This window comes from Peromyscus maniculatus, chromosome 8 (genome assembly GCF_049852395.1).
Source record: "Peromyscus maniculatus bairdii isolate BWxNUB_F1_BW_parent chromosome 8, HU_Pman_BW_mat_3.1, whole genome shotgun sequence".
Classification (NCBI taxonomy): Eukaryota; Metazoa; Chordata; class Mammalia; order Rodentia; family Cricetidae; genus Peromyscus; species Peromyscus maniculatus.
This window is the reverse complement of record NC_134859.1, coordinates 70,953,426-70,978,820: the sequence shown is the minus strand read 5'-3', so window position 1 is coordinate 70,978,820 and position 25,395 is coordinate 70,953,426. Positions and strand designations below refer to the sequence as shown.

The following is a 25,395-nucleotide window of genomic DNA, read 5'->3' as shown; positions in this document are numbered from 1 at the left end:
GATGACCTTTAAATTCTGATCCTCCTTCACTCCCCTTAGTGCTGAGATTACAGGCATATACAACCATGCTCAGGTTATGTGGTGCTGGGAATCAAACCCAGGGCTTCATGCATACTAAACAAGCATGCTACCAATTGAAGTACACTCCAAACCCTCATCTTTTACAGTAACTCAACATTAATAGATACTTTCAGTATTTTACTTTGAGATCTTCTTAACCAGATTTATGATTTCATGAATTACATTATCTTTTTTAAGTTTTTTAATTATCATTATGTAATTATATGTATTTCTGTGTATGTCTGTGTGAGGGTATGTACACTTGAGTCCAAGTGCCCTTAGAGGCCAAATGAAGGCATCAGATGTCCTTGAGCTGGAATTACAGGCAGTTGTGAGTCACCCAATAGTGCTGGGAACTGAACAGCTAAGTCATCTCTCCAGCGCTGAATAACATTGTCTTTTAAGTTATCTCAGATAATTTTTTGCCAGGTGTTCCACTATTTCAGAACATGGGTCATCTTTTTTCCAGATTCAACTAACAACACTTTATTACTTTCTAGCTTCATTAACAGTTTGCTCACTATTCCTACAATGTCATTAATATCCTTCTCAGCATATTTAACCCATGAGCTAATCCTAAAGGTAGTGCCAAATGTTTTTCATGGTGGTAGCATATCTTTTGCTATCAATTTCTCTGTCAATGATGCATTGATAATAGTCTCCATTAATCGTGTGTTTGTTTGTTTGGCAGTACTAGGGATCGAATCTAAGATGTAATGAATACTAGACAAGCATTCTATTACTGACCTACAGCTCTAGCTAACAAACTTAAAAATAACAAAGAGGAGGAAAAAACAACAACTAGTGACTTGGGACAGTATTTTGAGCTAGACTTAACTAGTAACTTGTCACTTGTGCACTGTTGCCATCTCACAGTCAACTAGGGGTTGACAGTCTAACAAAGTCTCACTGACGTTCAAATGTGGTGCTACCAGTCACCTAGCAGGACTCAGAGGCCTCAGCTGGAAGGACTGTTTTCCACTTTGCTTCATACGGTCTCTCTTTTTCTAGTAGTATAGAATGGGTTCTTCATGTGGCGGTTGAGAACTCATTCCAATAAGGAAAGGTATAAACTATACAATCACTTGAAACATAAACTTCAGAACTTGTACACCATTTCTACTACCTTCTGTTGGTCAAAAAAAAAGTCAAAAGGCCAGCTGGAATCCAAGAGTAAAAGAGAAGATTGCTCTACTTGATGGTAAGAGACACAATCTTACACTGTTCAGTAAAAATATGCGAAGAGACAGGCATTTTCATGGTCATCTTTGCAACTTAAATGTATTGCTCTTTTCTGTATTTTTTTTTAAATTTTTTGTCTCTCTTTATGCTTGAGTCTAAATTTTCTTCTATATTTCAATGACTGATTCTTCCTTCAATTTTTTTTTTTGGTGGGGGGAGCTGATGATTGAACCCAGGGCCTTGCGCTTGCTAGGCAAGCGCTCTACCACCCAGCTAAATCCCCAACCCCTCTTCCTTCAATCTTAACATGTTATTTAATTCATATACTGATTTCTTAATTTTAGTTATTGTATTTCCAGTTCTAGAATGTTTCTTGTTTATGATTTCTAATTCTCTGCCCAAATTCTCAGCCTTGCCTTTAATTTTCTTAAATGTACTAGACATAATTACTCCAAAACCCTTGTCTGATAGCTCTAGTATCTAAATATTTGTTGGATCTGTTTTCACTGATGTTTGTTCTTGGTTTTGAATCATGCAACTTATATACCTACTTACTTTTAACTGGGTGTTTAATATACACATGGGAAAAATTAGTAGTACTAACTTGAAGTTCTATATATAATCTTCTCTGGAGAGGATGGACATTTGCTTTATGCATGCAGATGGACAGGAGCATTGGCAATTGTAAACATAATACCTGAATCAACGTGAGTGCTTTGAATCTGAGATTTAGTCCCTATAAGGGTTGGCCTATTTCTGGTTTACTCTTTCTCCTGTGGTACAATCCTTCAGGATTCCAATATAAAATGTAAGAGTCCTTGAGGCCTCCAAAACTACTTGTTCGATTAACCATCTCTAAAGTCTAAATTTTGTCTTCTTCGTCTTGTTGAACCAGTTTTGTAGTTTTTTCTTCTTCCTCCTTGGGGAAGGGGCTGGTTTTTTGTGTGTTTTTTTGTTTTTCTGAGGCAGGTTCTTACCATGTAGACAAGGGGCTGCCCTTAAACTTAATAAGCTTCACACTCCTGAGTGCTGGTATTAGGTATGTGAGCTGCCGTGCCCAGTTAGTTGTTTTACCTTAAACTAGAAGATGTCTCTGTGAAGGAAGAAAAAAATAAAAAAAACAAAACAATGTCTTCAACTCCCAGGCTCACCTCTGAGTTTGTTTCTTTTAATTCTTTTTTGGTTTGTTTGTTTGTTTTTTGAGGAGAGGGTTTCTCTGTGTAGCTTTGGCTGTCCTAGAACTCCCTCTATAGACCAGGCTGGCCTCAAACTCACAGAGATCCATGCATCACCACCACCCAGCCTCTTATAATTCTTTACCATCTTGTAAAGCTTTCAATCTCTTAACAGGCTTTAAAGAAAAAAAAAAATCTAATCCAGTTTTCCTTTTTTGTTCCCTACAATATATAGCTAAATTAAGAACGACCTTTATTTCTGATCCTCCTGCTCTCTATGGCCATACCATCCCGAGCATGTTTAATCTCATCTGCTTACACCTCCTATTTTTGTGTATACGTATGTATGTATACATGATTGTATATGAGAACACAGGCATGCACCACCAAAACAGCTTATAATATCAGCTTGAAACTAAGGCATCCTGCATGGAAAAACAAGCATTCTACCAACTAAACTATGAAAGCAGCACCATGACTCTGCATTTTTAGTTGCTTCTGAATGGAAAGATTAATTTAGCTATCCATTATTAGAAATTAAGGACTTTCACACTAAACAAATTCTTAGTGTTCTACAGTCTTCACATACTCAATTCCAAGCTAAGAAGTAGTTATGAATGCCGGGCGTGGTGGCGCACGCCTTTAATCCCAGCACTCGGGAGGCTGAGCCAGGCGGATCTAAGTGAGTTCGAGGCCAGCCTGGGCTACCAAGTGAGCTCCAGGAAAGGCGCAAAGCTACACAGAGAAACCCTGTCTCGAAAAAACCAAAAAAAAAAAAAAAAAAAAAAAAAAAAAAAAAAAAAAGAAGTAGTTATGAAATATCTGTGTTATCTTTAATTAAAATGCTTTTACATTAGGAGAGCAAGCCTTTTTTCCCTGAACTCCATTAATCTACCTACAAAATTAAACTTTACAAAAGGAATATAATGAAAACAGGTGATATTAAACTTCTGGCGTTCAAACTAAAATGTAGTAAGACAATACTTTTATAATTTCATTTATCAAATTATAGCTTTTCCTCTTACCTCTTGACAACTAAGCAAGAAATTTGCCACTGAATGGTTTTTACAAAGGAAGTGGGGTGAACAAAGATAAGTAGGGGCATACACACAACAGGATGGTATAAGGTATAAGAAAAAGTGCTAGCAACATGACAAGGTAATAATACCTGTCTCTTAATTTTCTTTTTTCTGTCACATCTTTTCTTGAGTTTTGGTAAAAGAAAAGAGAAAAAAGTAACAAAGGAAACAAACATGTGAAGGGAACGCTTAGGGTGGAACAAAAAAGAATTTTGCCTCCCTTTTACAACTTAACTAGAGTATGGCCTCATCAAGCAAGGGTAAAGCCAAGAGAAACACTCCGAGGCACCCAGTCCACACATACTGAGGGCCTACCATGAGGGTCCTGTGCCAGGGTGTGATGGCCACACAGCACAGGCGAGGGTGTGGGCTACTGATAAACATGACAGACAACAGGAGAAACTCAAGGGCCTCAGCCAACTTCACATTAAGCAGGGAAAAGCCTATCTGAGAGCACAGCATTTGGCCAACATAAGGGCAAACAGATGCGTATCATCCCACTGTACCACACACTTACCTACAATGTCAAAACAAGAGCCAAGAATGTAGAATGACATTGTCTCTTACCATCATGAGATACTGTGAGCCACACACACCATGTGGAGAAGATCTATCTTCTATATAAGAAAAACTAGTGCTTGAAGTACATAATTGAATAGAATTTTCATTGAATTAGATAGTTCATTAATTCCCTCCACTTCTATGAATAATCAGATAAAGGCTATAGACAAAGCTTAGATTACATACACATAAAAATCAAAACTCAACATTTTCTGTATATCTAAATTACAGTGTAAGTTAAATCACTTATCTCTAATATACATGGTAAATCAAACAAGAAAAACAACTTGTACTCTACCTGTCTGAATAGGTTAGGGAAGTCATCTGCATTGTTAACTTTTCTGATTCCCTTCCCTCCTCCTCCCTCCGAGGCCTTGATCATTACTGGATAACCAACTTCCTCCGCTGCCTTCAAGAAAAAGGAGAAAAATGGAAGAGTCATGTTAATAGAGAAAGAGAATTGGTATTTTCTTCATTTAGAAATGCAGTCATTAAGCCGGGTGTGGTGGCGCACGCCTTTAATCCCAGCACTCGGGAGGCAGAGCCAGGCGGATCTTTGTGAGTTCGAGGCCAGCCTGGGCTACCAAGTGAGCTCCAGGAAAGGCGCAAAGCTACACAGAGAAACCCTGTCTCGAAAAAACCAAAAAAAAAAAAAAAAGAAATGCAGTCATTAAAGAGCTAGGCATAATGGCGCACGCCTTTAATCCCAGCACTCATGGGCAGAGGCAGGCAGATCTCTTTGAGTTCAAGGCTAGCCTGGTCTACACAGAGAATTCTGGGACAGCTAGGGCTACATAGAGAGACTTTGTCTCAAAACAAAACCAGAAAGAAAAAGAGAGAGGGAGGGAGGGGAGAGGGAAAGGAGAATATGGTCACTAGTCAGGCATGGTGGCAGATGCTTCTGATCCCAACACTCAGGGGGCAAAGCAAGACAGCCAGGGCTATGTAAAGAGACCCTGTCTCAAAAAAATAAAATATTTTTTTAAAAAGGAAATAGTCTTCAAAGATTAGAGAAATGGCTCAGTGATTAAGAGAGTTTGCTGCTCTTCCAGAGGACCCAACTTCAGTTTCCTGCACCCACACTAGGCAGCTCACAAGAGCCTGCAACTCCAGCTCCAGAAGATCTGACACCCTCTTCTGGCCTCCAAGGGTACCTGCACACATATACATGTAACTAAAGTTGTCTCCATGTATTATTGGGATCTTTAGCAGTGGTAGTCCTTGCCTCTACTTTATTTTAAAGAGGGTCTCTTCTCCACAGCTTCATACGCCACACTGGCTCACCCTCAAGGTTCTTCTGATAGTGTGCCCTGTCTCTGCATCTCCCTAGAGGGTGTGCTGCAACCACAGACGAATGTACTACTTCCTGTGTCAGGCTTTTACACGGGTTCTGGAAACTCTGGACTCAGGCTGTCGGGTGTTCATGCCACTGAACCATCTTGACAGCCCCACTAACTTCTTGCTTTGTTTTGTTTTTCTAGGCAGAGTCTCTCTACAGAGCCCCGGCTGGCTTGTCCTGGAACTCTCTGTTCAGTTGGTCTCTAGCTCTTGAGTGCTGGGGTTAAAGGTATATGCCACCACCGCCCAGCTCCCAATAACTTTTAAAGACTTAAGTACTTCACTTGATATAAGGTGACAGTTTTGGCATAGCTTCAAACCACACAGATATAAGATTTGGTAAGTCAGAACTTCCAAGCATCCAGATTTTTTTTTCTGACTCTGTCCTTTTGTTTGTTTGTTTCCAGGTTTTTGTTTGTTTGTTTGTTTGTTTGTCTTGGGGGAGTGGGGGAACAGTTTGAGACGAGAGTTTCTCTGTGTGGCTTTGGAGCCTTTCTTAGAACTCACTCTGTAGCCCGGGCTGGCCTCGAGCTCAGAGATACGCCTACCTTTGCCTCCCAAGTGCTGGGATTAAAGGTGTGCACCACCACTACCTGGTGATTAAGTTTTTAATTATTTTATGTGTATGAGTATTTTTCCTGCTTGTACCTCTGTGTACCACATGCAAGGCTGGTGCCCAAGGAGGCAGTGAGCCCTCTATGTGGGTGCTGGTTATTGAACCCAGGTCCTTGGCAACAAGTGCTATTAACCACTGAGCCAAATCTCCAGCCCTCTGATCCTATGATTTATAAAAGATAAAAGTAACAAAATCTCAAAATATTATCAAAATCAGTCAGACGACTAATTTTCAGCATGTGTTCCCAATGACTTCTCATAGTCTCAGCATTAGATAGTGGCTAGGTGACGGTACTAAAGCTCTCATTACATTGGTTATAGACTCAAGTAGAGCCTTGGTTAAATCACAGGATGATTAACTTGAACTACAAACAACAGAGTGAACTCAACTGACTGTTCAACATCTTCCTGAATTAACAGTATTCAAGCCAGACTAAAATAGTGTATCTTCCTAAGATGCCTCTTGCTTCATCTACCAAGAGGCATAAATGAGGCTTCCAACTAGTTCACAAGTGAAAGAGAAACACAGGAGGGAACTGTGAGTCAATAAACGGCAATGATGGGGTCCCATTTCTACAGAAATGAATAATAATTATGAGCGATCATACTATCAGCCTCTCTTGGCTCACTCCTTCACTCCTCCTCAAAGGGAAAAGTTAATTGACTGGCCAATTTGGAAAGAGAAACTGAGCATGCTTGTTCAACCTCTTCCTCTGAAATCAGCAAACAACACTGAACACATGTTCTTTGTGAGCTCTCAGCCATGTAATAAGCTGAATGATAAAAGCTGTCTCTATGGAGAAGTCTGGTTATTTAGCACTGCCAGTTAAGAGAATGAGGGAGGAGACTAGTTCTCCATTCATCCCATAAAAATCTCCCGGCCACGAGTTTCATGCTTGGTTTTTACAACCGGAGAAGCAGGCACAGCCAGCTGAGAGCCGTGCATGAAGAGAATCCAGGTGTACCTTATCAGTTTAAAAGTTTGCTCATGCAGTCAAAAAAGGCTAAAAGATACACAGTAAAAAATCCAGACGGAAAAACCTTTAAACAGGTTCCAGTGTGTTTTACAATGTACAGAGGCTTAAGAAAGAAAGAAAAAGGGGATGGACAGTTATAGAAAGAAATAGTTAAGAAATAATAAATTCTTTAAAGAGAATAAAAATAATATAAAAGAAAAAAGCCAAGTAAGATGGGAAATACACAGATCTTGTATATTATTGTGTTGATTTTGAATTTTTTGATTGTTGAAAAACAAAGGATAGCTGCAAAGAGATCTGGAGTTGAAAGAAGGACTGTTGAAATAAATCAGCCTATGTACTTTAGGAATGCCTTAACTTTTAAAAAGTCAAAAATATATTTGTCAAATGGAAATCAAAAATGCTTTAGAGTTTTGTTTCCACATAAGATGAGAGGCTATGGATTTCTTAAGGGTTAATATGGATCAGGTTTGATCAGGCAAGACCTCTTGAACCTTGACAGGTGATATCTATCAGCAAAGTTTACTGCTGGTCTTCCCAGGACTTGGCCATTATCTCAAATTTTCTCTATGGGACACTAAAGGTACTTCTCCCACAGACAGCAGACAGAAGTATAGAGAAACTATGTTCACATTCCCATGAATTTAGGAGTGTGGGTGGCTGTTGGTTATTTGGTGAGGTATGGATGTTTGCTATCATTTAGAGGAATATAGAATATTGATGCAAATTTAAAATGATTTTTGTTACATTGTATATAAGTTTCTACTCTTGTTTAAAAAAAAGGAGTTTGTTATCATTTGGGAAGATATAGAATGCTGATACAAATTTAAAGTTATTTTTGTTACACTATATACATGTTTCTACTCTCATCTAAAGGATTTTGTATACTGATGCAAATTTAAGGTTGTTTTTGTTACCATATATTGTATATGTGTTTCTACTCTTTTTTTAAAAATTTATTTATTATGTATACAGTATTCTGCTTGCATGTATACCTGCAAGTCAGAAGAGTGCATCAGATCTCATTATAGATAGTTGTGAGCCACCATGTGGTTGCTGGGAATTGAACTCAGGACCTCTGGAAGAGCAGCCAGTGCTCTTAACCTCTGAGCCATCTCTCTAGCCCCATGTTTCTACTCTTGGTTAAGGTATTGTACCTATGCAGTTTATTTAAAAATGTAAGGTAAGGTTCTAAGTTTTTGAAAGCTATTATTATAATCTATATAGGACAATCAAGAAATATAGGTCAGTAGTTAGTCATTCATAACAATCCAATTTGTAGATATGTTAGGTATGTTTTCTAGGTTAAATAGATATATTTTAAACAGATACATGGTCTTCAAACCTTTCAAAGAAGTACAGAATATATGTCATTTAAAATGTTTTGTTGCTGGGCGGTGGTGGCACACGCCTTTAATCCCAGCACTCGGGAGGCAGAGCCAGACGGATCTCTGTGAGTTCGAGGTCAGCCTGGGCTACCAAGTGAGTCCCAGGAAAGGCGCAAAGCTACACAGAGAAACCCTGTCTCGAAAAACCAAAAAAAAAAAAAAAAAAATGTTTTGTTAACTTAGGCCTTTTCATGACAATGAGACACATCTGCTCCTGGCAGCATCAGTTTACTTCAGAGAAGATGATGGGCACTGAAGAAATTCCTTATGGAGTTTGGTTTCATTGTGGCAAGGTTAACCACTAGGCAAAGAAACTGTTCTTGCCTTTGACTGCCGACAATGTGCTATGCAGACTGGACATGCAGGACATACAAGGAAAAGAACAGTTGAAATTTGCCTAAACAAGGCAGGACAGTCTTCAAAATTTCTGCTTCACTTAAGGGTCTGCCAGACATTCTTCAGGACACAGAGGAAAATGACTGATGAACTTTGCCAAAACAAGGCAGGAAAGTCCAAAATTCCTACTCCATAAAAATGTCTGCCAGATACTCTAGGCCTATAGGCTGAAGATGGATGCCTCAATGTTGCAAAGGAACTTTGGGTGACTGTCCGGGCAGCCAAATGTCTTGTTTTTAGATAATATTACACCTTTCTGGGTCTTTGATGGTGTTAAAGACTAAATAGTTACAGTTGCAGTTTTCCTTAGTTATGATAGAAAATAAAGTAGGTATAAAATTTTGGATTCACTAAGATAGGATAGATAATTCATTATTTTCCTTAAATATGCTAACTACAAATGGACTGAATATTGTAAATTAATTCTTACTTGATAACTGTTTTGGTTTTATGTAGTTATACTATGTTAAAGTTAAAACCTTTAGACAAAAAGGGGAACTGTATTAGAATATTTTAAGGTGTGTTATTTTGGTTTAACTCTGTGAAGCTGTGTTACTGTGCCTGTGTAAAACAACTGATGGTCTAATAAAGAACTGGCCAATAGTGAGACAGGAGAAAGGATAGGCAGGACTGGCAGGCAGAGAGTATAAATAGAAGGAGAAATCTGGAAAAAGAGATCTAAGATCTAGGAGTAAAAGAAGGAGAAGGAGACTCCAGGGGCCAGCCACCCAGCTAGCAACGGAGTAAAATTTACAGAAGTTAGAGAATGGAAAAAGCCCAGAGGCAAAAGGTAGACAGGATAATTTAAGGTAAGGAAAACTGGCTAGAAACTAAGCCAAGTTAAGTAATAATAAGCCTCCATATGTGATTTATTTGGGAGCTGGGTGGCGGGCCCCCCCAAAAAAAGTAAAAAACAAACAACGGTATGTCATGAATCAGACTCCAAATCCCCATAGTTGTAACTAGAACTGACCACTCCTGGAGTCAGTAACTTACCTGCAGTCCATCATCCACATCCTTTACATAACCTTTCTCATACAGATCCTGTGGAACATTTAAGATGCGTTTCGAAAAATCATTTTCTTGCCAGTCCACACGAAGACCTACAATAGATGATAATGACTGGAGATCATGAATGAGAGCTGGTTTCAATGTTCTGTCCACACTCAAAAACGATGTGCCTGACACTTGACATGTACTGGAGACTGGTCTTGAACTTGCAATCCTTTCACCTTTGCATCCCAAGTGCAGGGATTACAAACATGTTCCACACACTTGGCTCTGTGATACCTTCTTTTAAAAGCTATTGTATTTACCAAAGACTGAAGGTAGATGGGAGGTGGAGGGATAGAAGAATACTGTAAAACATTGATCAGTCATTGGAGATAATAGTATTCAGCTAGTGCATGGGCTACCATTTGGGGTTGTTAGACCAGAAAAGTCAAGAGAGTGGGCAAAGATCTAATTACAAAAACACAAGGATTGGGGGTGGGGTGGGAGGAGAGGAAAAGTGGAAAGAAGAGAGGAAAGGTAAGGGAGAAACATGGCAGATTCCTCACAGCAACACACAGGCAAAATACCTTCAATGTTTTCAGGCCTGCTCTGGGGCCAGAGGTCTGAGAAATAATTCAATCTTTATGAGCCTTTGGAAACGGAAATGGCGGTTTTATTGGTCTCAGCAGAGTCATGATTCCATGCTCCCTTAATGTCGCTGCATTCAGCTCCAAGGGGAACACTATAGCCTCTCCATTCAGACAGGAACAAATTCAACCTTTTAAACTATTTGACCCAGCAGGTCTGGAGAGGATATGGCAATCCCCCAGAGAGCCAGAGGAACAAGGGTTCAAATCTGTTCAGCCTTAAGACAATCATCATTCCTAGTTTTACAAGGTTTTAGTGTGTTTGTTCTCTGTGTGTGAGTGCATTAAAAAGGGAGGGGCAGTTATTATTATTTGTTTTAAAAAGTTCACATGACAATCTCAAGAATTGGCAAGGATAAATCAATTCTCAATTTTTCTTTTTATCGCTCTGCATGTTTGGGAGAAAGGGGACTACTGACCTCATCTTCTGCATCTACAGAAAAAAACAGCAGGCAGACATCTGAAGAAGTGAGGTCAAGGTTCTTCATAGCCATCCAGGTTACTCCTTAAGCACTGCTAATGTCTAATTTCACCTAACAAGCCTGCCTCTGAGGATGCTCCCAGCCTACTCTGAGATCTGAAACCTACCCCTACCCCTGCCAAATATGTGTCCCAGAGTTTCTCTAAATCAAGTCCCTGTATCATTCCAGATCTCAGTTTAGTATCTGTACCTAGTACTCAATATATATTGCTAAAATATGATAAAAATGACGAGGGTGAACAGAGAATGGTGAAGGAAGACCTTTGACACTTGGGCCTCCACTCTGCACTCACACATATGCTCATATACATATGAAAACACTTATGTATCTACCCACACCACATACACATATAAAAATTAACAAAAAACCAAGAAATAGTTTCTTACCACTGCCACTCCAGGGAAGAGTTGGGATGCCTGCAGTTTGAGCCACAATAGAAGATGCAATCTTATCCCCCAAAGCCCACATAGCCTGGCTTGGAGGGCCTAAAACAAAACAAGACAAGAAAGGAACCTGAGCAGCAGCACCTCTGCCTCTTTTCTGGTACATGTATTTGGCCTTATAATTATTTTGTATTAGTCTTGTCCCACTCATGACATATGTTTTGAATCATCTTTGCATTGTTTCTAGAATCCAATGTAGTAAACTTGTTGCATACAGCTCAAAATTCATAAATTCTATCATTAAATTTCTGAAAAAAAAACAACCTAATTTTATAAATCATGATCTACATTAACCAAGTAACAAAGTCATTTCTCTAAATCTATATCCTAAAATAAAGCTGGAAAAATTTTAAGGTTTACATCTGAAATATAAACTATTTGATCTTAGGAAACCTAACACAGATATTTTTTTTTTCCACCCTTAATAATGCTTACCAAGTATCATAAGAATTGTAGAGGGGCCATGTAGCCTCCATTTTTCCTTCTGCCATGATAAGAGTAGAAAAGCAAGAAGAAATAGCTCTCACTGGGAGAATATAAATTATATACTCAAATACAAAGGTACTAATTCATATTTAAGGACACTGCTAGGGTATCCTAAGTAGTCAGTTACTTTTACTATAAAAAACCATGTCCTCCTTCTACATGTTTTCTTAATGATAATGGCAAAACTTTTTAAACAGTCTATGTTTCAAAACCAGATATATATATATATATCAGATTAAAGGACTCAGGAGCAAAAAGCATCTTCAAGATGAAATGAAAGAACAACTTGAGAAATGAAGAAGTAAGCCAGGTATTGATGATGCATGCCTTTAATCATAGCACTCGGGAGGCAGAGGCAGGCGGATCTCTATGAGTTCGAGGCCAGCCTGGTCTACAAAGCGAGATCCAGGACAATACAGAGAAACCCGGTCTCAAAAAAAAAAAAAAAAACCACCAAAAAAAACAAACAAAAAACAAAAAAGAAAAGAAAGAAATGAAAAAAAAAAAAAACAAAGAAGGTCACTCTAAGATTTGCTTACTGATTTAAAAACAAAAGTAAGACAACAAAATATGGACAAAATTAACATAGGAACTACAGGAACAGTGTACTTCACAAAGGCTTACCCATGAAAGCGATGCCATTTTTTAAGAGTAGCTCTGGAAGCTTGGGGTTCTCAGAGGCATGACCCCAGCCAGCCCACACTGCCTACAACAGAATAATGATATGAATCATTCTTAAAAGTCATACAAAGAAAACTACAGTATTACTGGATACAGTAAGTATCCAGGCTAGCCCTTCTAGATGAGATAGAACATCTACAGCAGCCCAGTGGTTAATCCAACTTCTATGCTTGACTGCTGGCAAACCTTCCACAGAATAACAATAAGCAGTTGATTGTGGCAAAAGCCTTCAAGAGCATAAAACCAAGTGGAATCAGAAAGATTTACTCAGTCTTGCTCTTTAGGAAATGCAACTGACAGCACTTCAGGTAGGCTCTCTAGAGCTTTCTAAAGAAAGCCTGAAAGCAAGGCATGGCAGCGCATGCCTTTAATCCCAGCACTCAGGAGGCAGAGGCAGGTGGATCTCAAGGTGGAGTTCAAGGACAGCCTGGTCTACAGAGTGAGTTCTGGACAGCCAGGGCTACACAGAGAAACCCTGTCTCAAAAAAAAAAAAAAGTAAGAAAGAAAAGGATGGAAAGGAAAGAGGGAGGTGGGAGGGAGGGCAGAAGGAAGGAAGGAAAAGAAATCTTGACTATCTTCACATTCTGGCCACCCAACTCAGCCTCAGCCTTCGTATCTAGCGGTAACATGGTCACTTAAGTCTAGCAGTGGTTCTCAACCTGTGGGTCATAACCCCTTTGGATCAAAAGACCCTTTCACAGGGGTCATGTAAGACCACTGGAAAACACCAATAAAATATTTACATTACAATTCATAACTGTAGCAAAATTAGAGTTATGAAGTAGCAACAAAAATAATTTTATGGTTGGGGATCACCATAACATGAGGGACTGTATTAAAGGGTCACAGCATTAAGAAGGTTGAGTACCACCGGTCTAGAGGATTTTTTTTCTCCTCATTAGTTTTTAAGATATTCATTCACTAAAGGGGCTGGAGAGATGGCTCAGGGGTTAAGAGTGCTGCCTGCTCTTCGAGAGGTCCTGAGTTCAATTCCCAGCCACCATGTCCATCTATAATAAGATTTGGTGCCCTCTTCTGGCATGCAGACATTCCTGCATACAGAACACTATATATGAGGTAAATAACTTAAGAAAGAGAGAGAGAGAGAGAGAGAGAAAGAAAAAGAAATTTACTATAAACTTCACAACACAATATGAAAGAAAGAAATAATCTAGAACAGCACCATATGAGTTAATATATTCTGCAGGAAATAGTCTCGTACTTACTTGGGATGGATTGGAAGTGAGATGCACGGAATAGGAAAAAAAAATCTCTGAAAGATCTTTCCAAACATTCTATTTCTATTATGTTTATTTTTAACTATGCCTTCCTTTCCATGTCTTCTTTTCTTATCTGTTTTAATTATTTCATATAAAGACATTTAAGAATTTTCAAGGGCTAGAGAGCCGGCTCTCTAGTTAAACAGCACTGGCTGCTGTTCCAGAGGACCCGGGTTCAATTCCCAGCACCCACATGACAGCTCACAACTGTCTGTAACTCCAGTTCCAGGAGACACAGACAAGCAAAACACCAGTGAAAATAAAATAAAAATACATCATTAAAAAAAAGGTTAAAAAAAAAAAGAATTTTCCAAAAAGAGACTTTAAGTTCTCTGGGTATAAGTTCTACACTTTTGACTAAGTATAATGGGTGGATTTGTTCCTCAAAGACTCTTACTTGTACAGGGATCCTTTTAGCAATATCCAGAATTAATTCCACATTTGCATAATTGTTGTTGTTTGGTCCTCCGGGTACTGGAACATAGTGATCTGCCATTTTAATGTATTCTGAAAACAAACAAATTTATGAGGAAAACAATTTTTCTTCTAAATTTTTATAACATAACAAAACTATGGTAAAGACAGACGATCCTCAGTAACCACAGAATACATGGCATTAATGTGATCATTTCCACACCACTTCACTGGAGGTTCTGATTTTGAACCACATATTTAGGAATCACCTGAAGCAGTAGTTTTCACCATTTCACTATAAAGTTAGTTTTTGCTTGTTTTCTAAAGGAGGGAAGCATGGTAATTACAAAGAGTTAGACAACACGTTCAGGAAGTAATAACACTGTTTTTACAAAGTCGAGTGAGGGGGATATGGTGACACACAGCTACAACTCCAGCATTCACAAAGTGGAGGAAAGAAAATGCCAAGTTCACCATCAGCCTGGGCTACAGAGTAAGACCTTGCCTCAAATGTTTAAAACGAGTCAAAATCATCCATTGTCCCTCTCAGAGATAACTAGCTCATGCTCTAGCACCTCTGTAACCTCATATAACAATAACCTGGTGGTCCTCAACCTTCCTAATGCTGTGACCCTCTAATATAGTTCCTCATGCTGTGGTGACCCCCAACCATAAAATTATTTCGTTGCTACTTCATAACTATAATTTTTTTTGTTTTGTTGTTTTTTGAGACAGGGTTTCTCTGTGTAGCTTTGCGCCTTTCCTGAAACTTACTCTGTAGCCCAGGCTGGCCTCGAACTCACAGAGATCCACCTGCCTCTGCCTCCCAAGTGCTGGGATTAAAGGCATGTGCCACCACTTCCCAGCTTTAACTGTAATTTTGTTACTGCTATGAATCATAAAGTAGGTATCTGATATGTGACCCCCCAGAAGGGTCATGACCCACAGGTTGAGAACTGCTGCAATACACTGTGGTCATTTTAACAATACACTGTGGCTCTCTTCCACATTCTGATGAGATATAACCTTATATAATATAATTTTTAAATGAATACTTAATATTTCAGTAGTCTTATAATTCACTTATCTTATTGATGGAAATATAAGAGTACTTAAAATTTAGAAATGATTAAGATAATATATATCATATCCAGGGGCTGGAGTGATGGCTAAACAGTTAAGACCACTTGTTTTTCCTGCAGAGGACCTGGGTTCAAGTTCCATCACATACACGGCAGCTCATAACCATCTGTAACTCTAGTTTCCTGGGTACCCAATGCTCTCTTCTGGTCTCCACGGACACTGGGTATACCTACATGCATGTCAGCAAAACACTCATACACATAAAGTAAAATGAATCTTAAAAATTATAAGTATTACATATCCTTATATCAATGTACAATTGTATCTCTGAGATCTGTTCCTACGAGTAAAACTATTAAGTCAAAGGATATTTACATTTTTATATTCTCATTAGCAATATGAGTGAAAAAAAGGCTCGATGGATATAGGCACTTGCTGTGAAACCTTACAACTTGAGTTGGATCCCTGGCACTCACATAGTAGAAGAGGATTGAATCCCACCAGTTTCTTTCTCTCTCTCTCTCTCTCTCTCTCTCTCTCTCTCTCTCTCTCTCTCTCTCTCTCTCTCTCTCTCTCACACACACACACACACACACACACACACACACACACACACACACACCCATATACTCCTCTACCTCAACACATGCACACAGGCACGCACACACAGATGCATACACAGTAAATAAATAGGAAAAAGTGAATTGCTTATACTTCCACCTGTATTATATATCTCTTTCAATTGTGACACTATCTACCACTGTTTTGATTTGCATTTCTCTGGTTATAACTGACACAGAATCTCTTTTCACATGCTTATTACTCTTTTTATATCTTCTCCTTTTTCCTTTTAAATTTATTTTATTTTATGGATTGGTGTTTGAGATGGGAGTTTTCCTAAGCTACCCATGCTGGCCTTCAGTCCCTAGGATCAAGCAAGTTTCTTAGCTCAGCCTTGAGTACCTGGGACTACAGCCTGTGCCACCACACTTGCCTTATGTCTTCTTTTATGGACTACTTAATCATAATCTCCACACATTTGTATGGAAGCATGTTTTCCTCTTATATTACAGGCAGAAACTGAAGCCAGTACTTTCCCATATTATCATCTGTCTTAAACATATTAAAATTTAGGTGCAAAATAGTAATTAAAATTAAAATTGAGATTTTTGTTGTATTTGCTGTAAGTGTATGGGTGCTTTGCCTGTATCTATCACTGTGCACTATGTGTGTGCAATGACGTTAGAAGCCAAAAGAGTGTTGGATCTTCTGGAACTTGAGTTACAGACAGTTGTTAGCTGCCATGTGGATGCTGGGAATCAAACCCAATTATCTGGAAGAGCTGGGCCATCTTTCTAGCCCCCCAAAATAACATTTTTTATGTAGTCAAATCTATGTAACTTGTCCACTATGGCCTAATCTTTTCTAGACATTAGTAGCTCTAGAAAGAAAAAAAGTTGTTCACCTATATCATATACAACACACAGAGACAGAGACACATACACACAGAATAAGAAAGACTTCAAAAATATTATAGATGTCAGCTAACCAGATTTCAAAGATTTCAAGATTCTGTACAAATCAACTTTCAATTATTGTTATTAAGGACAATAAAGAAGATAGGAGATGTGACTTAATTGGCTGAGTGTTGGCCTAGCCACATTAAAACTTTAGGTTAGGTCCTACGCAGCACATAAATAAGGCTTAGTAGTTCATGTCTATAATCCCAGCACTTGGGAGGCAGAGAAACCAAAGTCCAGAATCATCTTCTACATAGCAAGTGTGAGGCCAGCCTGGATCCATGAATCTCTGTCTCCAAGAAAACAGTAAAGAAAAGAGAGGAACTGGTTGACATAGGCACAGAAGACAGGAGCAAAAGTAATCCGCTTATACAACCCAGACCCCACTGATGAGTTCTGATACATATAAGATAGCTCAAAGTGATGATAGTGCCAATAATGAGGCTTGTCTCAGACATGATGTCAGACTTGAAGATACCTGCAAATGGATGTCTGTTGTTCCAATATAGCCCTGGCATAGCCTACATACAGATTAGCATTCTGGGTATGAAAAGAGTGAATATGAGCTGAACTTTTTTTTTTTTTTTTCAAGACAGGATTTCTCTGTGTAGCTTTGGAACCTGTCCTGGAACTCACTCTGTAGCCCAGGCTGGCCTTAAACTCACAGAGATCTGCCTGCCTCTGCCTCCAGAGTGCTTGGATTAAAGGCGTGCGCTACCACGCCTGGCAAGCTGAACTTATTCTTAAGAGATGTGGGGTACCAGCAAGTGAGAGGCAGATCTCCCTTAAAATAGTTCCTAATGTAAATTGTTAGAAGAAATTGCCAGAAGTCCCCCAGTACAAGACTTTGAAGTTGGGACTGGAGAGATGGCTCAGTGCTTAAGAGCATTGGCTGCTCTTGCTGAAGACCCAGGTTTGATTTCCAGCACCTACATGGTGGCTCACAACCTCTTTTAACTCTAGTTCCAGGGGATCTGACACAATCTTCTGGCCTCTATGGGCACTGAACTCACAAACATATCCCCCACAACACACGCACACTGATAATTACAAAATAATAAAAAGAAATGTAAAAAAAAAAAAAAAAAAAAAAAAAAACTGCAGCTGTCCTGGGTATGTGTCTTCAATTAAAGGAGAGATAAAAGAACTATGGTCTGACAGTATAACTGGGTTAAGCACCCTTCTTTAAGAAAAGGTTTTCAGAAATCTTGAACTTGAGTGACCTCAATGAACAGAGAAGGAATCACATGTAAAATCCCTTAAATAAAAGTTTATTGAAGGCCGGGCGGTGGTGGCGCACGCCTTTAATCCCAGCACTCGGGAGGCAGAGGCAGGCGGATCTTTGTGAGTTCGAGGCCAGCCTGGGCTACCAAGTGAGCTCCAGGAAAGGCGCAAAGCTACACAGAGAAACCCTGTCTCGAAAAACCAAAAAAAAAAAAGTTTATTGAGTTTACAATTCAAAAAGAGAGAAAGAAAAAAAAAAAAGAAACCAACAAAACAAAACTCATTTTAACCTTATGACCTTGATTTTTCCATCAATTCCTACTACAACCAGTAGCACTATTCTAGAATATATTCTCTATTAATTAAGAAAACACTCATTGGGTGACGCTGGCTCATGCCTTTAACTCCAGCACTTGGGAGACAGAGGCAGGCAGATCTCTGAGTTCGAGGCCACCCTGGTCTACAAAGCGAGTTCCAGGACAGCCAGGGCCACAGAGAGGAATCCTGTCTGGAAAAAACGGAAAAAAGGAAGAAAAAGAAAATACTCCTCAAACTACAATAATTCTTATCAGTTGCCCCACATATTAGACTAAACCAGTGACTAATTGTAAACACTGGGGAGGGGAGGGAACGAGACATTTGTTTCTGTATTATTTCTCCCCTAAGCAGCACACATATAGATTGTTTACCCTGTATTAAGTACTAGAAATTTAAAGATACAGGAGGTTTGGATGTGGTGGCTCACCCTGTACTCTCAGCATTTGGAAGGGTAGGCCGGAGGAATGCTAAGAATTTGAAGTCAGCATACATACATACACACACACACACACACACACACACACACACACACACACACACACACACTTTACATTATGCAATGAACTAATTATTATCATCCTTCTTGACCTCTCAATTTTGTCTGCTCCCCTACAGTCTTAGAGGATAAACGCCACTTTTCATGTTAATAACCAACGCTCCTATCTAAAATTTTTTTCACAATTGTTAATTTTTTAAAAATGTTGTAAACTGAAATAATTATACTACTATGTAAATTCACTTAAAGTCACATAAGTGTAAACTTTAGAAAGGTGACTTTTATGTTAAATAAATTATACTGAATAAAACTACTAGACATAAATCAAAAGTAAAACTCACTCATAATACTAATTCATTAACTTGTATCATTGGTATAGTAAGCCTTCCTATTGTTTCAGTTCTATCTGTGACCTGTTGCTTTCTAGAAGAGCATACAGCACAGGTGATGAGATGTTCAAACCATCACAAGAATCAGGCAGTTGTTAGGGGGTGTCCATGTGACAAGGAATCAAAAATAACCTCTGTTGAACAACCAGCCTTTTTGGTACTTATTCTGGGACATCATTGATTTTTTTTCCCTCAGAGCAAACACCAAGAATTAAGAATTTGGGGTCATAAGATATATGTATACTTTGACCATCTATGCTCCCGACGCCTGCCTCCTCCATCTCTGCACGTTCTCTAATGCACTTAAGGTTTCCCCTAGATTGAAAACCCTTTGACTCCTTCCCCTCAGACTGTTCACATTCCTAAAGTTGTTTCTTTCTGACGGCGTGATAAGTGTGGTGTTTCCTGGTGGTCACAGGAGGCTGAGGGAGCAGAATTACTTGAGCTCAGGAGCGCAAAACCAACCCAGAAAACCACAAGACTGTCTCATTTGAAAAAAAAAATAGTTAAAGAATTAAAAATCCTCCTTCAAACTCTCTATAGCCACTGCTTTTTCTTCTTCCCTTGCCATAAAAGATTCTTAAATACTAGTCTACACTGGCTCCAAATCACTTCCCACACTCCTTAATACCTTATATTAATTTTCACACTCTTATATTATCCCACTGAAATTATTCTCCATAATTACCAATGGCCCAACAATTTCCTAATTGTTAGATGGGCTTCGGATCTTCCTGGTCTTGTGTATTTGTTAGACTGTTGACACACCTGACGTTTCCAGTTCTTTTTCTCATGGCACTAAAACTCAAATTCAAGGCCTCATGGATGCTACCAAGGCTTACACCTCATAGCCAAAATACTTGTGTTAAATTTCCAGCTACTTACCTCAGACCACAGGGACTCTCTGGTAGTTAACTACAGTACAGGCACTTTTGTGTGTCTAGTATTTGTTTTTACTACTGACACCTTTTTAAAAGAGAAATCTTTGCATAGGATTTCACTGACAATCTTGGGCTTGGGAATCTCCCTAAGGTAACATTCTCCTACTTACAGGCAGGTCTACTCAATGTTTTATACCTAAAGTGACATAAAGCTAGTAACTCACCTGCATTGGCTTTAAGGTCTTCAGGTGTAACCATGACAACAAATCGGATTGCACGTTCATTTCGAAACATTTCATAAGACCACCGACGGATAGATCTCATGCATTTCACTGCTGCAATACCATTATTGGCAATAAGAACCTGGGAGGAAGGGATATGATATGGGAAATGGAAGAAAAGGCAGCAAAAAAAAGGCAGTGATAGAAAAACAAAGATTTTTACATATCTCCCTTTGTCTGAAAGAGAATTTCAAGCAAGAACTGTTGCTAGTCCAAGCTGCAAAGAAACAACTCTTACAAGATCAAGCAATATTTTTAAATGTTTGCAAAGCAAATATTTCAACATGTACTAGCCAGAACTAATTCTTTTCTAACCTCATTTCTTGAAAAAAATTTAAAAATCATAAGTACTCATATTGTTTGTAAACTATTCTATCATATCTATTACTAAGAAACATGACATATATCCAATAAGGAATGGGGGAAGGTTACACTGTCTGGTGTTATACACTATTCTCTACTATAATAAGACACTTGGTATCAATTGCTGTTCTCCCATATGCTGAATCCCAGTGCTTAAGAATGAAAGAAACTGGGGCTACAGAGATGGCTCAGGGGTTAAGAGCACTGGCTGCTCTTCCAGAGGTCCTGAGTTTAATTCCCAGCAACCACATGGTAGCTCACCACCGTCTGTAATGAGATCTGGTGCCCTCATCTGGCCTGCAGGGATACATGCAGGCAGAACACTGTATATGTAATAAATAAATCTTTAAAAAAAAAAAAAAAAGACTGAAAGAAACTGGCTTCATGGTCACAAGATCAGAAGAATCAAATAATCCTGAGAAATTTCTGCATATAAGCCTTATATTTCCTTACATATAACTTGAAATCATAACCCTGAAAATAGATATATAATCTACCTTTATTGGGAGACAAATATAAGACACTGATAAAGCAATACTTTTACAAGAGGGAATACTGGTCCTTATTGTTTGATCTTTTAATTACTATAAATTTCAACCAAGATATCCTCCCAGCTCTGACAAGTTTTAGGTAACAATGACACAGGATTGAGTTGTGTTTTTTTTTTTTTTGGGGGGGGGGGCGTGCAGACAATCCAAATAATTTCATTACATAAGCTAGGTTGGCCACAATACCTTGATCTGTCTATGTCCACCTCCCAAGTACTTCAAACTACCTGACATTTCTAAGTATTTCATGTAGCCTGTTTCCTCTAAACATCTCAAATATCTGGTAGAAGCCAGTAAGCACTCAGCCCATCAGACTGTTTAAGTCTTGTCTTCTGAAACTCTCTATTTCTCTATACCCAGTGCTATCACATTTACCCCCACCCCACCTGGCACTATACAAGGTTACCAATTATTCCTTCCCCCTTCTCCTTGACAGGCTAGTGTAGCTCTGCCTGCAAAACCACAAGATCTGCTGGGCAGCAGTGGCGCACACCTTTAATCTCAGCACTCCTGAGGCAGAGGCAGGTGAATCTCTGAGTTGGGAGGCCAACCTGGTCTACAGAGTAAGTTCTGGGACAGCCAGGGCTACACAAAGAAACCCTGTGTTGAAAAAAAAACAAAAAAACAACAACAACAAAAAAAAACAACCCACAAGATCTTTCAAAAAGAACATTAGAAGCAGAGTTCCAACTCCTTATCAACTATGACCAAATTGCCAGCATATAAACAGTGAAATTATGTGTTAATAGCATGCTAGGGACACAGAAAGGACAACCTTGCATAAAAAGGCAAAGTCTGTAAAAACCTAACTACCATTCTGAACAAACCAAAACAACAAATCTAGGCATTAAACCTCACATACTTTAGGCAAAATTGTTTAGTAAGTTGCAACTTACCTTCTCAATCACTTTATTTCCCCCAAAACGAGTAACAAATTCTGCTGGAGAAGCCACAGTGAAATCTCTTTGTGAGTCTATTTTCTTTCTATCTCGACCTTGTTTTACTAGGTGCAAGCCAGACATGCTGGATCTATAAAAACAGAGAATACAAGAGAAACTTTAACATACGATTTCCTCACAATACTCCTATCTTCTGAAAACCTTCCTTCTCACTACCATGCCACAACAGTACACCCCCAGGACCTTTGTGGAGTCTGCATGATGGTAGATCACAGGAAAGGAAACAGTCCTCAGTGGATGTGATGGATCAAGCCTGTCATCCCAGCATGGTGAGGCTGACAGGAGGACTGCCTAGAGCTCCATGCTGATATGGGCTAAAGAGTGAGACTTTTGTCTCGAGAACATGAAAACAAGGGGCTGGAGAGGTGACTGATTACTCTAGCAGAAGACCTGAATTTAGTTCCCAGCACCTGCATGGTGGCTAAGGCAGTTCCAGGGGATTGGACACCTTCCTCTGACCTCCATAGACACCAGACACACATGTGGTGCACAGACATGCATGCATTCATAACATTCATTTACATAAAATAAATAAACCTAAGGAGGGGGCAGAAATGCTGGAGATTTAGTTCAGTTGTAGACAGAACACTTGTCTAGAAAGTACAAGGCCCTGGGTTCAATCACTAGCATGAAAAGGGGTGGGAGATACTCCATAAAAAAAGAAAAAGAAAAATTGGGGTGTGTGTGGCAGTGGCCCAATACACACCTTTGGTCCCAGCACTCAGGAGGCAGAGCCAGGTGGATTTCTGTGAGTTCAAGGCCAGCCTGGTCTACAGAGGGAGATCCAGGACAGACACCAAAACTACACAGAGAAACCCTGTCTCTGAAAAAAAAAAAAAAAGAAAAAGAAAAAGAAATTAATCAATTTCCTAGGGTTAGCTGTCAGTAATTTACCATTTTTAGTGGAATATGTTGCCCAAATACAGCACCTAAAACTTACTTATGAATTACATAATACCTCCTTTTTTGTCTGCAGAACCTTCCATATCAAAATGGCAAAGGATGGAAGATTTTTCTTCAGATTTTGGCCTTGTAAACATAAACCATAGTCCCCACAGCCCAAGCTCCCTACAGCTGCTTCAAATCCAGGAAAGCAAGACAGATTATGCCCTGTCTACTTATTTAGCTGCTTCTAGAATATTCCTGGTGGCTTCAAATTGCAGGTGTTTTGTCTACTTGCATTGTTTCCCCACTCCATCTCTCTTCTATTTTGCATTTTCTCCTTACATATGGTTCACACACAAATAAGTTGGTTTTCCAAAAAGACTCTGAGGAGAGAGAGAGAAATCTAAAGTATTATATAGTTAGAAACAAGTTCTCTCTGATTTAGCTGCAGAAGATATGCTTCACCAACAGCCACTTTGTTCTGACAGTCACCAGAGAAAAGCTCTGATGGGGGATGTCTTTCTGTGTGCTGTAAAAATATGTTGCTCTGATTGGTTGACAAATAAGGCCATTTGGTCTATGGCAAGGCAGCTTAGAGGCAGGTGGAAAATCCAAACAGATAGAGAGAAAAAAAAAAAAAAAGAGAGAGAGCAGAGGAGACGCTGCCAGCTGCTGCCATGAGAAGCAAGATGTAAAGACACCGATAAGCCACAAACCACATGGCAGAGTATGGATTTATAGAAATGGGTTAATTTAAGATGTAAGATCTAACTAATGAGAAGCCTGAGCCAGTAGGCCATTCAATTCGTAATTAATATAAGCCTCTGTGTGTTCATTTGGGTCTCAGCGGCTGTGGGACCATGAGGCCGCAGGAGCCAGGTGAGCACAGAAAAACTTTCAGCTACAAATAGCGACAGATAAGGGGAAATGATGGATGATATCATACTGTGCACTGCAAATGTGTGTTGCTCTGATTAATTGATAAATAAAGCCGTTTGGCCTTTATGCTTAGAGGCAGGTGGGAAATTCAAAGAGAGAGAGACAGGAAGAAGGCAGGTGGAGACGCCAGTGAGCTGCCCAAAGAACAACATGTAATGGGACACAGGTAAAGCCACGAACATGTGGAGATACATAGATTAATAGTTACGGGCTAATTTAAGATATAAGAGTTAGCTAGCAAAAGGCTTGAGCCATGGCCATACAGTTATAATTAATATAAGCCTCTGTGTGTTTACATGGGGGACTCGAGTGGGAGAGATCTGTCCCAATTGCCCGTGACACAGGAAATCTTCTGGCTACAAAGCTCCATGGCCCTTCCTGGCTGCCAGGAACACCTGACGGAGGACCCTGGGTAAAAAGAAGCAAGGCTTACCACAACAACTAAGCCAAGAAAATAATGGGGCCGCAGAACACAGACAGCACAACCAATCAAAACAAATTTAATACTGATTATTATTCTCCAAGAGGGAAAATGTCAGGCAATGGGTAAGGGGAAATTCAGGCAGGAAGGAAATATGTCCTAACTAAGGAACTCTGAAAAAGTGAAAGGCATAATTCTAAATTTCAGGCCTAAATAGTAAAACCCAAAGACCGTTCACCAAAATCTGATCATAAAGTATGGAAGTGGTACAAAAGAGACACAGAAAAGGCATGAGTAACTCTTAGAAGGAAAGAGGGCCCAGACAATATTCTGGACAAAGAGGTCCAACTCTTGTTAAGCAGAGAAGAAAAGCCAAGCCAAAAACCAAGTGGGATGCATATACACTTGAAAATTAAATTTGCCATAGAAATGTAAAGAAATAAGCAATAGTGTAACATTGCACAGTAATAGTTTCCTGATTTGGCTTTGATTAAGTAGATGTTCATGATATTGCATGCTTGTATGAGAGAAAAGGCAATCTATGGAACAACAGCCTCCTGAGACCAGTCCTCGGGATGGTCATAATACACTGAAGTCAGCCTGACTTAAATCCGGCACCACAAGAAAAAGAAATTTCTTGCCAAAATGCTGAATAGTGACAGCCTAATAACCTTCCAGAGAACCCTCCAATTCAGAAGTATACAATGACCTGGAGCACATGAAGACAAATGACCCATTCAGAAATATACAATGACCTGGAGCACACACAGAAGACACATGATCAGATACAAGGTAAGCAAGTAAGACAAACATATCTTAGTCTTTTTTGTTTTTTGAGACAGGGACTTTCTATGTAGTCCTAGCTGCCCAGGAGCTCCTCACATAGATCC

General features: G+C 39.3%; 1 protein-coding gene and 1 long non-coding RNA gene across 6 annotated transcripts in view; one reads left to right on the top strand and one right to left on the bottom strand.

The window, feature by feature from the left end:
* Positions 1 to 25,395, bottom strand: part of Acaca (acetyl-CoA carboxylase alpha) — a 268,884-nt gene that overhangs the window by 166,316 nt on the left and 77,173 nt on the right. For all 5 annotated transcript variants that reach the window (XM_006983168.4, XM_006983169.4, XM_006983170.4 and 2 more), the window contains 7 exons: positions 22,198 to 22,330; positions 20,334 to 20,472; positions 14,182 to 14,291; positions 12,447 to 12,528; positions 11,280 to 11,378; positions 9,768 to 9,874; positions 4,356 to 4,466 (listed from right to left, as the gene is read on the bottom strand). In XM_006983168.4, coding sequence (XP_006983230.1) covers positions 4,356 to 4,466; positions 9,768 to 9,874; positions 11,280 to 11,378; positions 12,447 to 12,528; positions 14,182 to 14,291; positions 20,334 to 20,472; positions 22,198 to 22,330 — 781 coding nt within the window. The remainder of the gene's footprint in view (positions 1 to 4,355; positions 4,467 to 9,767; positions 9,875 to 11,279; positions 11,379 to 12,446; positions 12,529 to 14,181; positions 14,292 to 20,333; positions 20,473 to 22,197; positions 22,331 to 25,395) is intronic.
* Positions 1,390 to 5,911, top strand: LOC143266972 (uncharacterized). Its single transcript, XR_013041821.1, has 3 exons — positions 1,390 to 3,027; positions 3,229 to 4,544; positions 4,725 to 5,911. It is a non-coding gene; the product is annotated as an uncharacterized LOC143266972 (long non-coding RNA).